The 17,987-nt window shown below is 40.9% G+C and overlaps 1 protein-coding gene across 2 annotated transcripts; it reads left to right on the forward strand.

Moving 5' to 3' along the window:
- The first annotated feature begins 1,865 nt into the window (after nucleotides 1-1,865).
- On the forward strand, nucleotides 1,866-17,639 carry HEBP2 (heme binding protein 2). Of its 2 annotated transcripts, XM_070733610.1 has the most exons (5): nucleotides 1,948-2,021; nucleotides 4,009-4,084; nucleotides 6,942-7,077; nucleotides 8,333-8,513; nucleotides 13,228-17,639. In XM_070733610.1, exons 2-5 carry the CDS (start codon nucleotides 4,010-4,012, stop codon nucleotides 13,403-13,405), a joined length of 570 nt encoding a protein of 189 aa, XP_070589711.1. In that variant the 5' UTR covers nucleotides 1,948-2,021; nucleotide 4,009; the 3' UTR covers nucleotides 13,406-17,639. The 2 variants fall into 2 exon arrangements, with proteins under 2 accessions (XP_070589710.1, XP_070589711.1); XM_070733609.1 differs by lacking the exon at nucleotides 4,009-4,084 and having other exon boundaries at nucleotides 1,866-2,021.
- Nucleotides 17,640-17,987: the final 348 nt, after the last annotated feature.

Here is a 17,987-nt window from a genome sequence, read left to right on the forward strand (position 1 = left end):
AATTGGCTAGATTGGATGGCTAGATCATTGCCATGAGAAATGACATTCTTACCAGGAATATGTATAGATTCTCAGTCAGGGTTGGGTTTGTTTTTTTTCATGTGTTAACTGGATTTTTCAGAAAGTCCAATTGCCTCTTGAAAAAGCACCTTTGGGACATTCTTACCAGGTATTACTAATTTCACTTCAGAGTTTAATCTTACTTTTGTGATATATGGGAGAATAGAGTTGGACAGGTCAGAAACTTTTATATTGATTTATGCAGAAGCAACTGAAAGCTGCAAGATAATTATTATTCCTGGCAGTTCTAACAAAGAGCTTTTGCGCAAGTGGAACCTATGGAAGAATGTCCACCAACCACCTGCAGCCAAGCAATCTAGCACAATGATTCAGGTGCACATCCAACTGTCTCAGATTTTAGCTGAAACCTTGCTGAAGTTTAAACTGTTCTTATCCTGTGAACTTCAGCAAAGTTTCAAAGTAAGAGAGCTAAAACCTGAGACAGTTGGAAGTGCACCTGAATAGAATAGAATTATTTATTGGCCAAGTGTGATTGAACACACAAGGAACTTGTCTTTGGTGCATATGCTCTCAGTGTACATAAAAGAAAAAGATACATTTGTCAATAATCATGAGGTACAACACTTAATGATTGTCATAGGGGTCAAATAAACAATGAAGAAACAATATTAATAAAAATCTTAAGAATACAAGCAACAAGTTACAGTCATACAGTCATAAGTGGGAGGAGATGGGTGATAGGAATGAGAAAAAAACTAGTAGAAATAGAAGTGCATACTTAGTAAATAGTTTGACAGTGTTGAGGGAATTATTTGTTAAGCAAAGTGACATTGGGGGAAAAACTGTTCTTGTTGTCTTGGTGTGCAGTGCTCTGTAGCAACGTTTTGAGGATAGGAGTTGAAAGTTTAGGTCCAGGATGCGGGTCAGTAAATATTTTCACAGCCCACTTTTTGACTCGTGCAGTATACAGGTCCTCAATGGAAGACAGGATGGCAGCAATTGAGACCAATTGCAAAACAATCACTGTGCAAAATAATGCACCTGAAAAGATTGCTCGACTGTGTTCGAATTACCTGTGTTCTTACCCAAATCACACAAGAATTTTGCATTCTTAAAAAAAAAAGTTGTTGTAACACTGGGTAAGATTTCATTAGAGGACCCTCACTTACCAAACTCTAACAACGAAATCTTCCTTGCTTGCTGCTTGGCTTTGCCGTGCAAAGTGCCAAGCGCGCCCCTTCCCCATAAATTCAAGAAAAACGAGCATGGGACTGCGAAGTGAACAACCAGTTTGTGGCGCGTAAAGGGCGCAAAAAATTCCGAGCGCCAAACTTTCCTCCGCCATCTCCCAGCGCGAAAAAAAACGCCGTTTGGCAGAGGAGAAACCCAACCCCGTCGTCGAAAAAGGCAAGCATTCCTTCAGCGAAGAGAAATGCAACGCAGTGGGAGTGAGCGGGCGAGATAAACACGAATTCCTTCTGCTTCAAAGAGCCCTTTTCATCTCCCCCTCTCCTCCCCCCTCCACTTTGGGCATCTGACAGGAGGCCATGAGCTCACTCCTCCTTTCCCCGAGAGACCACAACAAGCGACATCCCACAACAAGCGACATCCCACACCAAACGCCGCCAAAAGCGGCCGCTCCCCTCACCGCCCCGCCCCTTTCTTTCTCCGGCCGGCAAAAACAGCCGAGAGAGGCTCCCTTAAAATCCCCCACGGGCGTAGAACGCCGCCCACCCGCAACCAATCAGAAAACGGAATTCTCCGTATGCCGCCCCCCACTCCCACCCCGCGTTGACCGGCAGATTCTTTCTGCTATTATTTGGGGGAGGGGGAGGGGACAGGACAATAACGACTCTCTCCGCGCTGAGCCGAGCAGTCCCGCCCCACGACTCTCGCGACTAGAAATGTTATGCCCGCCCCCGCCCCCCTCCCGCCCAACTCTCGTTGCCTTTTGCAAAAGTTCCTTGCTTGGGGGACCGGAGAAGAGGCTTAATCGAAAGGTGAGTTTGGCAGAAGAAAGGCAGGGATTAAGTTTTGTTTTGATAGTTTTTGTTTTGAACTACACATCCCCATGTAGGCCTTTTTTCCCTGGAAAAGTGCTGTCCCAATTGAACTCTTCGAAATCTGAACGGGGTCAGCTTTTAGCCCTTTTGCTGAACCAGCGAAGAGAATTGGGCAGGATATGTCAGGCGATGCAGTTGTGACAGTGCTATCTATCTATCTATCTATCTATCTATCTATCTATCTATCTATCTATCTATCTATCTATCTATCTATCTATATCATCTATCATCTATTTATTATCTATATCTATTTATCATCTATTATCCAATCATCTATCTATCATCTATCTGTTATCCATCCATCCATCCATCTATCATCTATCTATCTATCTATCTATCTATCTATCTATCTATCTATCTATCTATCTATCTATCTACTATCTGTTATCCATCCATCCATCTATTATCTATCTATCTATCATCCATCGATCGATTGATCGATCTAGTCAAAACATGTACAAGATAGCAGGTATTGGTATAAACATAAGCAAAGTAAGTACAGGTAAATGAGGACAATAAGAGAGTAAGACAAGGATGGTAGGCACAATGGTGCACGCCCCTTACAGACCTCTTAGGAATGGGGTGAGGTCGACTGTAGATAGTCTTAAATTAAAGCTTTTGGGGGCTTGGAGAAGAAACCACAGAGTCCAGACACAGTGCATTCCAGGCATTGATCATTCTATTGCTGAAGTCGTATTTTCTGCAGTCGAGTTTGGAGCAGTTTACATTGAGTTTGAATCTATTATGTGCTCATATGCGGTTGAAGCTGAAGTATTCATTGACAGGTAGGACATTGTGGCACATGATTTTATGAAGTACGTTTTAGATAAGATCGAAGACGACACAGTTCTAAGCTTTCTAAGCCCAAAATTTCAAGTCTGGTAGAATAAAGTATTCTGTTGTTAGCAGAGGAGTGGAGGACTCTTATGAAATATTTCTGGACTCCAGATTGTATTAATGTCAGATATGCAGTGCGGGTTCCAGACAGGTGAGCTGACTGAAACTGAATTGGGACTTTTATTCTTTGGATAGAGAGACACAATTAATTGAAAGGAGCCCTGCTAGTCAGTGGCATGCAGAATAAATAGTATACCACTCACATGTGGAAGTAGGTACAAACCCGAAGAGCTTCTGGGTGGAGTGCAAGAGTTAACAATTTAAGGAATGGTGAATACTTATGTAGGAGAAGGACTCCAGCCTTGAGGATTCTCCCAAGAGAGATGTTCTACTTCAGCCTTGAGAGTTCCACCAAATTGATCAACAGGGTGCTGTGAAGGACACGAGACAAACCCAATTAAAAGAACAGGGTGTCTCAAAGCAAACTTGTACCCAGGGAGTTGTTTCCAGGCCATATCCGTGTTTGCAGTCTTTTTTTAAAAGTAATTTTTACTACTAGAGGTTTTTATATAGGCTTACAAACTACAAAAAGAAAAAATAGAAAAAGAAGGTGTAAAGATAAAGTGAACGAAAACAAAAGGAAAAGAAACAACTTTTACACTAATTACATCTCCACAGGGCCACACTATATATGCTTTTCTTTTTTAAAGCAAGCCTTTTTAATCAATAAATTACAAAATCAACAATTCATTCTATTCATTTTCAGCAGATATAACCCTAAAGGGTTTCCATTTTTATAAAAGTAACTGCTCCTTAATCAAATAAGTCAAATGTTAGCCATTTCTGCAAACATATTTGTTTACAGTTTTGTTACTTAGTTCTTTTCCTTGTTCCTTAGCCATAGCTCTTCTTCTCATCAATTTAAGAGGTTGAAGAGATGAGAAGAATATTTGCTTTGTGTTGTTGTTAAAAACCTACAAGCTAAAATCCTTTGCAGATCCTCTTTCAAAAGTATTGAACTTCATAAACTTGCAGGTTTAACGCAGAATATGGAAGAGCTATAAATTTGCTTCTTTTGTTTATATAGGATGTTGAAGACTATAAAACAAGCCCTTTTTTCTTCTGGCTTGGAGATGCCTAAATGGAATGCATTACCAAATCAGGTGACTTGTGTTTTCATTTCCAGCCTTGGGTTAGCCTCATTCAACAAGTTAATGGGACTGATTCTCAAGTTATCTTGAGAGATTTAACAATAGCAATAGCACTTAAACTTTTATTTACTTACTTACTTACTTACTTACTTACTTACTTACTTACTTACTTACTTACTTACTTATTTAATTGAATTTGTACGCCACCCTTCTCTGAGGACTCGGGGCGGCTCACAACATGTACAAAAACCAAGAATCAATTATAGCAATCCAATTAATACATTAAAAAAGTCTTTAAAATTCTAATTAAAAAAGAAAAACCATCAATATCATTCATTCAAAATTAAACTAAGGCATTCATTGGTCAGGGTGGAAGATCTAAGGAACCCCAGGCCTGGTGGCAGAGATGAGTTTTTAAACTCTTCCGGAAGGCGAGGAGGGTGGGGGCAGTGCGAGTCCCCGGGGGGAGCTGATTCCAGAGGGCCGGGCCCCCCACAGAGAAGGCTCTTCCCCTAAGTCTCGCCAGCTGACATTGTTTGGTTGACAGGACCCTAAGGAGACCAACTCTGTGGGACCTCACCGGTCGCTGGGATTCATGCGGCAGAAGGCGGTCTCAGAGATAGTCTGGTCCTATGCCGCTATACCGCTTCACAGTGCTTCTCAGCCCTCTCTAAGCAGTTTACAGAGTCATATTGTCCTCAACAATCTGGGTCCTCATTTTACTGACCCCAGAAGGATAGAAGGCTGAGTCAATCTTGAGTTGGTAAGAACCAAACCGCAGAACTGTTGGCAATCAGCAGAATTAGCCTGCAGTACTGCATTCTAACCACTGCACCACCATGGTTCAAATTTACAGATCACAAAAGATCCAGATATTTCTAAATTAATCCAAATTAACCCAAAGAGATTGTAAATCCATAGTGTCTGGTTCAAACATTAGATGGCAGGAATTTCCTGACATGCTTCTAAGAGGGCCTAAATGCATATACTGTATATTGTTGAGGGCAGTGAAAGGGGGAAGTTGGAAACCAAATAGCTGTGGGGGGGCTTATTGTTAAAAAGCTATTGTTAGTTTGTCATTTGTCATTTTTCTTTAATATGCAATAACAATATAATAACACAGTAGAGATTTTAGTCTTAAATAATAAGCCTAAATGGAAATCTTTATTGTATAACAAACAGTTTTGTGTACCTTGCAGTTGTTTATTAATGCCATTTTTACCTTTGGATGTAAATGTTAAATAACCTTATGACTGACATTTTAATAATCACAATTATATTGATGTAAATATCTCTTAATTTTTAAATTTTCAAGTTATCTAAATATTAGTGTTAATAATTTCTAGTCTATAATTTCTAGTCTATAATTTCTATAATAATTTCTAGGCATACAAATCTAATAAATTATTATTATTATTATTAAATTATTATTAGTCAATACCATATGCACACTTTTTTTAATCAACAATATAACATACTACTTAGGTTTTATGGCAAACTAGCCAAAGACCTTAAAGGTATATTGCATCTATAAAGGTACAAACTACAATTGGTAGTTTACATACATGGCAACCCCAAATTCTGGTGAGTACCATGTACTAACATGTTACATCCTACTTTTCTTTCAATGAGCTCTAGCCTAGCCTTCTATTCTCACAATACAAGGTGATTGATATATGGCTGAACCTAAACAGGCGGGGGTTGCTACTTACTCCGCTACCAGTGCGATGCGCACACAGTTGTGCATTGCTGGTGTGCGCACCCCCAAGGAGATTTTTTTTCTGTGCATGTGCAGGATGCAAAATCGCACAAGAGAATGCATGTGTGCATGATATTCCGATGATTTCTTTTGATTCCACGCATGCGCGGAAGCAAAAAATTGGCAAAATCTCGTGCAGGCATGTGTCCCCTTCGTGAGAATTTGCTTCCTGCGCATGAGCAGAAGCAAAATCTCACTGAGGCGTGAACAGGCGCACCGGTGACGCAGAGCTGCACATGCAGCTCCATTTTCGCTACCAGTACGCAGTGTGGCCTGTACCGGTAGCAACCCCAATACTGGACCTAAAGTTACTGAATGAATGTCTATGGAGATTCTAAATCATCCAGGTCATGGTTGCCCCAAAAGTGCTTTTCAAAAGGCAATTGGGCTATCTTGGGTTTTTCCGCCTAAAATATCTTTCGCTTTTCATACAAGGAGATGGCGAAGTTCCAAGAAGAACTGAAGAAGTCTTTTGGATGAGAAGCAAAATGTATTCAAGGAGAAAAGAAACAAGGTCCAGTTGCCTTTTGAAAAGCATATTTGGATTACTGAATGAACTTTATGGTTAAATGTGGGTCTGCCCTAACCTAACTAACTAGTAACCTTTGTAACTCTTAACAAACCATAGTTTATATTGTGGTTTTGTTGTCAATCAAGAGGTAGGAGGCAAAAATGGCATCATGTGGGGAAGGCACTTCTCCAGGACAAAGCCTGGCCCTTCCTTTTATTATTATCTAGTACCATTAGTCATCAAGTTACATTTCATTGGATATTTGGGAATACAGGATCCTATTGGATTGTTCAATCCATGGGTGGGCTTCACGATTGCTCATGGGTGATTCATGTTTTTCATTGCCTAAGTGCAGTTTTTGGGGTATCTCTTCTCTCCAGGGTTGATCAAGGAGGAAGTCTGTTTTTAGGAAAGTTGGTATTTGTGGAATGCCATTAATCAGCTGAATTGTTGATCTGGTGCTTTATCACAGGATATCAGTTAACCCCGGTATGCCAGCCAAAGAAAACCTCCATCCTGTCCAACCCCCATCAGAGTTTATGATATGCAAATTATTTAGTAAGAGTGTTATGACTGTGACCTGGACTTTCTTTTTAAAGGCACCTGATTATGAAATTCGACAATATGAATCTGCCAAATGGGTGTGTACATCTCTTAGAACCATAGACTGGGATGCAGCCATTAATGCTGGCTTCATGAAGCTCTTTAACTATATTAAAGGCAAGAATGAAAGAGGTAATATACATTTGGGGGGGGGGGGCACCAATGTTTATATCCTTTTTTTAGGGGGGGGGGATTGTTCCTCTTTTTTCACATGGAAAAATTCATGTCACACAGTCAAATTTCATCATTTTCCAAAAGATGTTGCTTTCCTTTCATACTCTAAAATCTTTTATTGGAAGCTGTTCTTAATTTTTTCGCTAAAGCAGTGTTTCTCAAATAGTGGGGTGGGCCCCCCTGGGGGGCACGGATGGATGCTAGGGATGGCGGGTGACCCCAGGGAATGTGCTTTTTTTGCACCGAACAATAGCACAAGGCACTGAGCAGGAGATATGAAGTGCAGACAACAAACCCTTAAGAGACACCATGGAAAAATATTTAACAGGGATGAAAAGAAAGGAGGAGAGAGACAGAGCTAATGAGACAAACGTAAGTCTCCTGAAAGCTAAGATATAGTATAAGCGTATGTAGCACTTGGCTTCTTTGTGACTACAGTGGGAGACAAGGAAAGACTGGTATGTTTACTGTGTATAAAAATGTTGGCAGCAGACAACATGAAGCGAAATAAATTAAGGCGTCACTTAAACACATTACACCCCAATCACACTGATAAGCCGCTTGAGTTTTTTCAGCGAAAATGTGCTGAATATTGCAAACAATCGTCCTGGCGGAAAGTTGGGGGGGGGGGCGCAAAATGTTTCCTTTTTCCTAGGGGAGGGGGGTGTAACAGAAAATAATTGAGAAACACTGGGCTAAAGGCACATAAAAATATTTTAATAAACATTTCAAAACATGGATAAAGATAACTTCTTAAAGTTATTAGAGAAATAATCATTCTGAGGACATTCATTGTGTGGTCAAATTGCCTCAATCCTCTTATTTTTTTAAAAAAAATTGTAAACAGTGTTTAATAATTGCATTGGAATCAATTTTCTTCTGTAGTTAGTAACCAGGTGCATTTTAAAATATTACTAAAGTTATTTGTAGATTTAAGTGATTTCTGCCCAGAAAGCATAGCAAATATATTTGGTGATTTAGCTTAAGCTTAGTCATTTGTTTATAGTTATTTTGTGTGCAGTTTAATATTGAGCTGTATGTTTGCCCGGAATGAAACTATTTTAATCATTGTTTCTGGCTGATGATTATTTAATGTATGACAGGTTTCAGGATCTTAGCATCCGAATTTAAAGACTTAATCCTTAAAGTTTAGCAGTGTGTTTACTTTGCTTCTTGGTCGGGTTAATGACATAATTTTTCCTGCCTTTTGCAGGAACAAAGATAGCTATGACAGCTCCAGTGACATGTTATGTGCAGCCAGGAGCTGGCCCGTTCTCCGAGTCCATCACAACAGTTGCCTTTTATTTGCCATCTCAGTACCAGGCAAACCCACCCAAGCCTTCAGACCCAGATGTCTTCATCGAATCTAAGTCAGCAATTACGGTCTATGTCAGGTAAAATGTTGACCTCTGGTTTCTTGGACTGTAAAGGCTGGGAGGTGGGAGAAAGATGCTATCTTCAGACATGCAAGGTATTGTAATCTTACAATAAATTTTTTAGCACTCATTGGTTAGTGCTTCTTGTCTGGACTAGACTGGATCTCAGTATAACACTTATATTTAAAGTTAATAGCAATGTTTTTGAAGTTTAATAGTTTGTTGTTGTTTTTTAAAGCTATACAGATAACACAGTCCCTGTTTAAAATATCTACATATTACTCACTATCTACTTAAAATATCTACATATTATTCACTATCTATTTAAAATATCTACATATTATTCACTATCTACTTAAAATATCTACATATTATTCACTATCTACTTAAAATATCTACATATTACTATCTACTTAAAATATCTACATATTACTATCTACTTAAAATATCTACATATTACTCGCTATCTACTTAAAATATCTACATATTACTCACTATCTGCTGCATATTATTAAGTAGCCAGTTGGTATTTGTGAAAGAAAGTAACCCCCTTTCCCGGGGCGGATTTCCATTTTCTCCGTTACCGGTGCACTGCGTGTGCAGCTTCTGTTGTCCTGCGTGCACACACATCCCAGTGTGTTTTGGCTTCTGCTCATACGCAGGAAGCAAAATTTTATGAGGGGATATGCGCCTGCACGAGATTTCAGCATTTTTTTTGCTTCCACGCATGCACAGAACCAAAAAGCGCCAAAATCTCTCTTATGTGCGTGTCCTTTTGCAAGATTTTGCTTCCTGTGCCTGCTCAAACATGCTGGGGCGCGCACGCACGCCCACAGGACAGTAGAAGCTGCGCATGCAGTGCAACTTTCGCTACCGGTGCAGTGTCCTCATCCATACCAGTAGCAACCCGATACTGCCCCCGCCGATCCCTTTCTAGACATCTTAATATGGCAATGTTTAATCAATTAAGGTGAAAGATAACTTTTGTATACAACAGCTACTTGGTTGTAAAGGAGTACAGTGATCCCCCGCTCGTTGCGAGGGTTCCGTTCCAGGAGCCCCCGCAACGAGCGGGTTTTCGCGAAGTAGCGATGCGGAAGTAAAAACACCGTCTGCGCATGTGCAGACGGTGTTTTTACTCCCACAGCGCTAGCGAGGAGCCGAAGATTGGGGGCGGGGCGGCTGTTTGCCGCCGGCATGGAGGGCTTCCTAGCAGCCCCCCAAACCCGGGTTGGGGGTCCGGGGGGCGCTTGGTATCGGCGGTTTTGAGCTGAGTCCGGAAGCGAATTCGCTTCCGGACTCAGCTCAAAACCGCCGATAGCAAGCGGCAAGGAACGCCTTGTCTCGGCGCTTTCGAGCTGTCAGCTCGAAAGCGCCGAGACAAGCCGTTCCTTGCCGCTTGGTATCGGCGGTTTTGAGCTCAAAACCGCTGGTTTTCAGCTCAAAACCGCCGATACCAAGCGGCAAGGAACGGCTTGTCTCGCCGCTTTCGAGCTGACAGCTCGAAAGCGCCGAGACAAGGCGTTCCTTGCCGCTTGCTATCGGCGGTTTTGAGCTGAAAACCGGCGGTTTTGAGCTCAAAACCGGCGATACCAAGCGGCAAGGAACGGCTTGTCTCGGCGCTTTCGAGCTGACAGCTCGAAAGCGCCGAGACAAGCCGTTCCTTGCCGCTTGCTATCGGCGGTTTTGAGCTAAATCCGGGAGCGAATTCGCTCCCGGATTTAGCTCAAAAGCGGCGAGAATGAACGGCGTGGGCGGGCGAAGGGCGGGCGGCAGCGAGGAGTTTGCGTGGGCGGTGGGGAAACTCCTCGCTGACGCCAGCAAGAGGGGGAAGACCCAGGGAAGCCGCTGCCATCTACGCATGCGTGCCCGGCACGCATGCGTAGATGGTATTTTTGACTTCCGGGTTGAAAAATAGCGAAGTACCCTGTTCGCAATGGTTGGGGACGCAATAAACGGGGGATCACTGTATATCAGAGCTAAAGCCTATTTAAAATTGTTAATAAATATTGTCTGCCACCTTGTGGTGGATAAAATATGTTGTACAGTGGTACCTCTACTTAAGAACGCCTCTACTTAAGAACTTTTCTAGATAAGAACCAGGTGTTCAAGATTTTTTTGCCTCTACTTAAGAACCATTTTCTACTTAAGAACCCGAGCCCGTAAAAATTTCCCAGGAAATTTGAAAGTGGCCCGAAGGCCTGGCCAGTTTCCTGCTATTCCCCCTTTAATCCCAGGCATCTCGGACTTTTCTTAGCTGCCAGAGGAGTCTTTCGGTGGTGCTTAAGGAGGCTTTGGCAGTCCAGAGCGAACAAAGCATTTTCCTTTCTCTGGGTGCTTGGAAAGAGAATAAACCTCTGCCAGCACCTAGAGAAAAGAAATACTGTACTCCCTTTGCTCTGGGCAGCAGCTATCCTCCTCCTCTTCTTCCTCCTCCTCCCACCCAAATTCTAAGCTTTTATTTCTTTCCTAATGGGTTTGCACGCATTATTTCCTTTTACATTGATTCCTATGGGAAAAATTGCTACTACTTACAAACTTTTCTACTTAAGAACCTGGTCACGGAACTAATTAAGTTCTTAAGTAGAGGTACCACTGTACATGTTTAAAATATTCTTGGATTAAAAAAAAAGCCTGCTAAAATCAAAAGTTGTCAGATGTTCTCAGATACTTTAGTAATTATATACAGTTTTTCAACTTCTGAGCAACTTTTAAGATCTAACAATGATGCTAAATGATGCTAAAAAGAAATTAGAGGATGAAAACAAGAATTCTATGGATGAAATCTGTATTCAGTGAAAGGTATTTTATAGGCCATTACAGGAATCTACATTTGTACCTTCTGATATCTTCTTTCTCTTAAAACAGTCTTTGGAATTGGCCCCCATGTTTTTTTTTAGTCCATGAATCTTACTGTTTGTTGTGTTCAGAGTTATTTTATGTTGTTTCAGCATTCCATGTTGATATGAAAATATCATGAAGGTATATTAGTTTGTTGCTTTTATAATATATGCACGGATTCTCTTTGTGAGAAAAATAAGCAAAGGGCAGATGATAGATGGCTACAACAATGCTTAAATTCTGGAATAAGTATTTCATTTGTATGTTTGGTTTAGATTTATGATGGTGAATCCATGACGTACATACCTCAGCTAACTCTGAGGGCACATGAGCCGTTGCCCAAGCTCAACTCCAGTGCGCAGGCCAGCCAGCTGATTTTCAGCTGGCTCCGTCCATGCCACCCCTCCCCTCCCAGGAGTCTCCACACATCCCATTTTGGATGCTAGGCAAGTACGTGGAGGCTCTTGGAGGGCATTTTTGGCCTCCAGGAAAGCCTCTGTAGCTTGGGGAGAATGAAAAATGGGCCTACCGGAAGTCAGGAAGCATGCTGTTTCCAGCCTCCAGAGGATGGGAGGGGCCATTTTCGCCCTCCCCAGGCTCCAAAAAGCTTCTGGAGCCTGATGAGCCCACCAGAAGTTGAGAAACGCGCCATTTCTGGCCTCTGGAGGCTTGAGGGAGGCCTTCTAGGCCCCAAACTGGGCGGTCGTGCATATATGTGTGGGGAAACGGCGCAAGCGCAAGGGGGCAGGCCATCATCATCATCATCATCATCATCATTATTAATTACATTTGTATGCCGCCCCTCTCCGTAGACTCGGGCCAGCTCACAGCAGTAGTAGAAAACAATGTACAATACAAATCTAACATGTAATATTTAAAAACTAAAAACCCATAGTTTAAAAAACATACACACAACATACCATATATAAACTATATAGGCCTGGGGAAGATATCTCAGTTCCCCCATGCCTGACGGTGGATTTTAAGAAGTTTACGAAAGGCAAGGAGGATGGGGTCAATCCTAATTTCCGGTGGGAGCTGGTTCCAGATGGTCGGGGCCGCCGCAGAGAAGGCTCTTCCCCTGCAAGACGATATTGTTTAGTCGACGGGACCCGGAGAAGGCCAACTCTGTGGGACTTAACTGGTCGCTGGGATTCGTGCGGCAGAAGGCAGTCCCGGAGATATTCTGGTCTGATGCCATGAAGGACTTTATAGGTCATAACCAACACTTTGAATTGTGACCGGAAACTGATCGGCAACCAATGCAGACTGCGGAGTGTGGTGTAACATGGGCATACCTAGGGAAGCCCATGATTGCTCTCGCAGCTGCATTCTGCACAATCTGAAGTTTCCGAACACTCTTCAAAGGTAGCCCCATGTAGAGAGCGTTATAGTAGTCGAACCTCGAGGTGGTGAGGGCATGAGTGACTGTGAGCAGTGACTCCTGGTCCAGATAGGGCCTCAACTGGTGCACCAGGCGAACCTGGGCAAATGACCCCCTCGCCACAGCTGAAAGATGGTTCTCTAATGTAACCTGTGGATCGAGGAGGACACCCAAGTTACGGACCCTCTCTGAGGGGATCAGTAATTCCCCCTCCCCCCAGGGTAATGGACGGACAGATGGAATTATCCTTGGGAGGCAAAACTCACAGCCACTCCATCTTATCAGGGTTGAGTTTGAATCTGAATTCAGACCCTAACAGCCTCCAGGCACCGGCACATCACTTCCACTGCATGGGGATTATGCGCATGCAGGGGGGCATGGCACATGGGAGACTTTGAATTATGGGTGTGGGAATGCACATGCATGTTTTGGCCCCCAAAGGAAAAACTTGTTCGCCATCACTTGTCTAGATTCTGCTTTTTCAAAACATGTTTCTGTTTTTAACAGATCATTTGGAGGATTTGCTAAAGCTAAAAGAAATCAAGATGAAATACAGGCACTTGCTGAAACTTTAAAGCGGGACGGAAGAACTTTTCAAGAAAGGATCTATTATACTGCTGGTTATGACAGTCCATTTAAGTTGCTAAACAGGCATAATGAAGTTTGGCTTGTCAAAAGATGCTAAAATCTTTCTACAGCAATGCAGATTATAAGTATTAACTTTCAAATGCTTAATTTAAAAGGGAGTTTCCCCTTATATATGGAAGCTGGGGTTTTGTATGTTTTTCTAACACATTTATTTCCTTTTACCATTGCTTACATTTCTATGATGATTTCAAATCGATTTCATTTTTTTGCTAAAATATGGCCAATAGAGTAATGCTAATACTTATTTTATAATATTTATAATTCTTGAAAGTGTTATAAATTCTGTTTTGTAGGAAATTAACTGAACTTTCTACAAAGACAGTAATGCTTAAGCCTTTTTTATTTTACTAAATTGGAGGCTTAATCTGGGCAGACAGGAAATTTGAAAGGCAAATAAAGCAACCTAGAGTCTCCATGAATCTCATAGTGGCTTGTAGAGTTTTGCTTTTCTTCATTAGAAGGAAAACAGCTAAATTGCATTATTTTGCTGCTGATCCTTGCTGTAAAATCAAGCATCGTGATCTTTGATATTCTTGATGCACTAATTAAATCAAGAGCCATCTCAAATTCCCCCCTTCCACAATGAAAGGGAAGAAAGTTATGTCCGTGTTGCATTATCATATCCCTTGGGGGGTGGGGAGTGGAATTAAAAGGCAGAACTCTTGACCTAGCCAAGAAAGAAGTTAGTTAGGTAAGATCCTATCTGCTTCCTCCTTTATCCCTTTTGAAAATATTACCTAAAAGCAGTGGTCCCCAAACTACGGCCCAGGGGCCACGTGTGGCCCGCTGAGGCCATTTATCCGGCCCGCGGGTGATGACAGGAGCACAGGTTGCGTGCGTATCCTGTGCTCCTGGCCACTGTTCCCTCTAGCCTGTTTGGTCGCATGGCTGCGCAGGCAAAAAACAAACTCCTAGAGCTGGCGCCATTTCTCCCGCCCAACAGCTGATCTGCTGTCGGCAGGGAGAAACCCCCGTGGGCTCTGACTGTGTCTGGGGACCACCACCAATTATATTTCTAACTTATTACCCATTATGCCAAAGTGCTTCCTTCTTTCTTTATACATTTTTCTATAAGCCAAGAAAACCTTTTATAGCCAATCAGATGTTAACAAAAGAAATTTAAAAACAAAACATAAACTTATATGAATTTCAGACTTCTTTCCTCCCCTCTAAATAGTATGTTCCCATTTTGTTTTTACTTTAAAATAAGGTATGTGCAGTGTGCATAGGGAATTGTTCATAGGGATTTTTTTTATAGTCTGGCCCTCCAACAGTCTGAGGGACAGTGAACTGCCCCCCTGTGTAAAAAGTTTGGGGACCCCTGCCTAAAAGGTAAGAATGTTAACGCCAATCCCCAGCTTCCTTTTAAATCAAATATTGGTCTGGGGATTTTTAAACACTTCCTATATGTCCTGTCAATCAGGGCTTGCTGAATTTGGAAGGCGTTTGTGGCCTGTTTAGGGGCAGTTTTAGGGTGAGATGGAGAGCAGCTTGCTTCAATGAGGCCTCCAATTCCTTTTCATCACATCAAAATGTTGATTGTGGATCTTAACTCTTTGACCTTTGCCAATCCTCCTTCTGAATTGAATATATACATATTTCTTGTTTAGAAATTGGTTCCAGAACTGTGTCATTAAGTGAAGTGGTTGCTATGTGAAAATCAAGTACAGTGTTCCCTCGATTTTCGCGGGTTCGAACTTCGCGGAAAGTCTATACCACGGTTTTTCAAAAATATTAATTTAAAAAAATACTTTGCAGGTTTTTTCCCTATACCACGGTTTTTCCCACCAGATGACTTCATATGTCATCACCAAACCTTCGTCTGCCTTTAATAAATTATTTTTTCATAAACTTTAATAAATAAACATTGTGGGTAATAATCTGAATGGTTGCTAAGGGAATGGGACATTGCAATTTAGGGGTTTAAAGTGTTAAGGGAAGGCTTGTGATACTGTTCATAGCCAAAAATAGTGTATTTACTTCCACATCTCTATTTTGCGGAAATTCAACTTTTGCGGGCGGTCTCAGAACGCATCCCCTGCAAAAAGCGAGGGAACACTGTAACTGCTAATGATTTTACTTCAACTTTCCTCTCCCCCCCCTCACCTTTTCTAATACTCAACCCAGTGCTAAAATAATTAACTAGAATGTAATTTGTATTTATATTCTCTTACATTCATTAGAGAAGAGTAAGGAGGCACACAACAGGCAATAGACATTGAAAGGAATGCAGTAGGTTGGCTGTTGTTCTTGCAGCTGCTTAGGAGGCAAAGAAAAGCCTTCAATGTGAAACTGATTTGGATCTTGTCAGTTTTGGATAGCAAGGCTAGTGGGCTGGAGTGTTCTAATCAAATTATTAAGGTCACGGAGCTGACCTTGTTTACCTATAGGTAGGACTTTGAGGGAAGTTGTGTGTTGTGGACAAAAGCAATTCAGGAAATACAGCTTGTTTAAGCAGTCCGCAACAGGGCAAAGAAAGAAAAAACAAGTCAGCCAAAGGACAAAGCAGCATAGTGCTGACTGGCTGTTGTGACAAACACATGACTTGATAGAAATGCTGCAAAGGTCATAAATGGAGGGCTTAGTTACAGTTCCAGCACTGTTATAACTGCAAAAAGGTCACTGTTTGAGGCTGAATGATGACAACTTGTACTTAAGAACTAAGAAGCAATATCCTTAATTGGAAAACCAGATTCCAGTTGATTGTTACACTTAAATGCCACAATATATGTAAAATATCATTCATATGCCATAATTATTTAAGAATATTCATGCCTGAAGGAGTTGATTATGCTTAGATTCAACTGACATTAGTTTGTGCTTTGCTTTTGGGTGAAAATATACTGCTCAAAAAAACAAAGGGAACACTCAAATAACACATCCTAGATCTGAATTAATGAAATATTCTCCTTGAATACTTTGTTCTGTACAAAGTTGAATGTGCACAACAGCATGTGAAATTGATTGTCAAGCAGTGTTGCTTCCTAAGTGGACGGTTTGATTTCATAGAAGTTTGATTTACTTGGAGTTATATTGTGTTGTTTAAGTATTCCCTTTATTTTTTTGAGTTTGTGACTCCTTGAAAGCTATAGTGCAGGGAATTTAACAGACTGGTTCACTAGAGTTCAATGCCATTGCCTTTCATATAGCATGCAGTTTGTTTTTCTACCACAGAAACCTGCAATATTATCAGTCCATGTTGCTATAAAGAAAAGTAGAATCACTTGGGTCAGAGAATGATGGGGCTTCCAAACTCCTACATTAATACATTATTGTATGATTCCCACTTTTACTGCATTATAAGCCGTGTATTTTTATTCCTGAAAGTTTGCAAGGTGCTATAGATCTTGTTTTTTTTAAGGATTCATGTAAAATTCAATCCTGGTACATCAGCTAAAATGCTTACCATGGATCTCCCAGAAATCCTGCATTTTATTCAGTATAATTAATGTGGAAAACTACTAATTGTATTGCTTCTAAATGAAATTATATTGTTTATTGTTCTTCCTCTTGTATATACAGGTAGTTCACTTAAAATCAGTGACTCTTGGTGACTCTTTAACATACTTGCCATGGCTGTTTACAACCCAGATTTTAAGTTCCAATGGCCACTTCCATCATGTGGTTGCATTTTGGGAGCTTAGCAACCCGCCTTTCCCTCCCTTTTTTGGGAGGGGGGGGCAAGAAACCAGTGTATACTTTAGATTTTCAGCAAAAAAAATGCCCATTGTGAATAATGATTGTGCTTAAGGACCATGGTATTCACTCAATGGTCACGGTGAATAAAGTTAAAACAGGTTGTAAAATCGGGAATGGTCACATAATGAACCATTTAACAACTGGCCTGATTTACTGTCATAATTCTGGATTCAATTACAGCTGTAAGTTAAGAACTACCTGTATATCAGAGAATACCAAACTGAAAGAAAAATGTATACATATTTTCTGCCATAATCAATAGAAAGAGGAAATATGTTTTTGTGCATATTAATCTCTAAACTCTAGCAAGACATAAAAACTCTCACTTAAAATTTCATACCCTCTTATAGTTGGCTTGATCATACCAAACACTAAAAGTGCTTTTAGTACTAAACAAAAGAGGCAAGTCTAAATTAGACATTGTTTGTAAGCAATTAAATATTTTACTAATAAATACATATTGAAGCGGGCCTTTTAAAATCAAATAGTTGTAACTTTACTAAGAATGTATGATGTAATGTTTTCAAATTAATTATATTTGCTTTTGGGAATAAATCTTTATTTGGCAAGTATGCTATTTTGTAAAAATATTTTGGTTTAATAGGTATTGTATACATATATTGGTTGAAGTACAAGGGAAAAATTAATGAAAATAAATAGTCTGTATATGGCTGGTATGTGTATATTAAAAGTGTTCCTTTCTGAAGAACATTCCACAGAATTTCACAATGTTAGTTTTCCCCACACCAAGCTGATCCAAATGTTCTAAGGCAGGAGTAGGCAAAGTTGGCTCTTCTATGCCATGTGGACCGCAACTCCCAGAATTCCTGAGCTAGCATGATTGACTCAGGAATTTTGGGAGTTGAAATCCACATGGCATAGAAGAGCCAAGTTTGCCTACCCCTGTTCTAAGAAAATCC

The sequence above is a fragment of the Erythrolamprus reginae genome, chromosome 1 (assembly GCF_031021105.1).
Source record: "Erythrolamprus reginae isolate rEryReg1 chromosome 1, rEryReg1.hap1, whole genome shotgun sequence".
Taxonomy (NCBI): Eukaryota; Metazoa; Chordata; class Lepidosauria; order Squamata; family Dipsadidae; genus Erythrolamprus; species Erythrolamprus reginae.

Coding starts and splice junctions, on each gene's coding strand:
- HEBP2 (XM_070733609.1), top strand. CDS start 1,926: ATGTTATGCCCGCCCCCGCCCCCCTCCCGCCCAACTCTCGTTGCCTTT. Junction 7,078..8,332: donor TAAAGGCAAGAATGAAAGAG/GTAATATACATT, acceptor TGCCTTTTGCAG/GAACAAAGATAGCTATGACA. Junction 8,514..13,227: donor GCAATTACGGTCTATGTCAG/GTAAAATGTTGA, acceptor TGTTTTTAACAG/ATCATTTGGAGGATTTGCTA.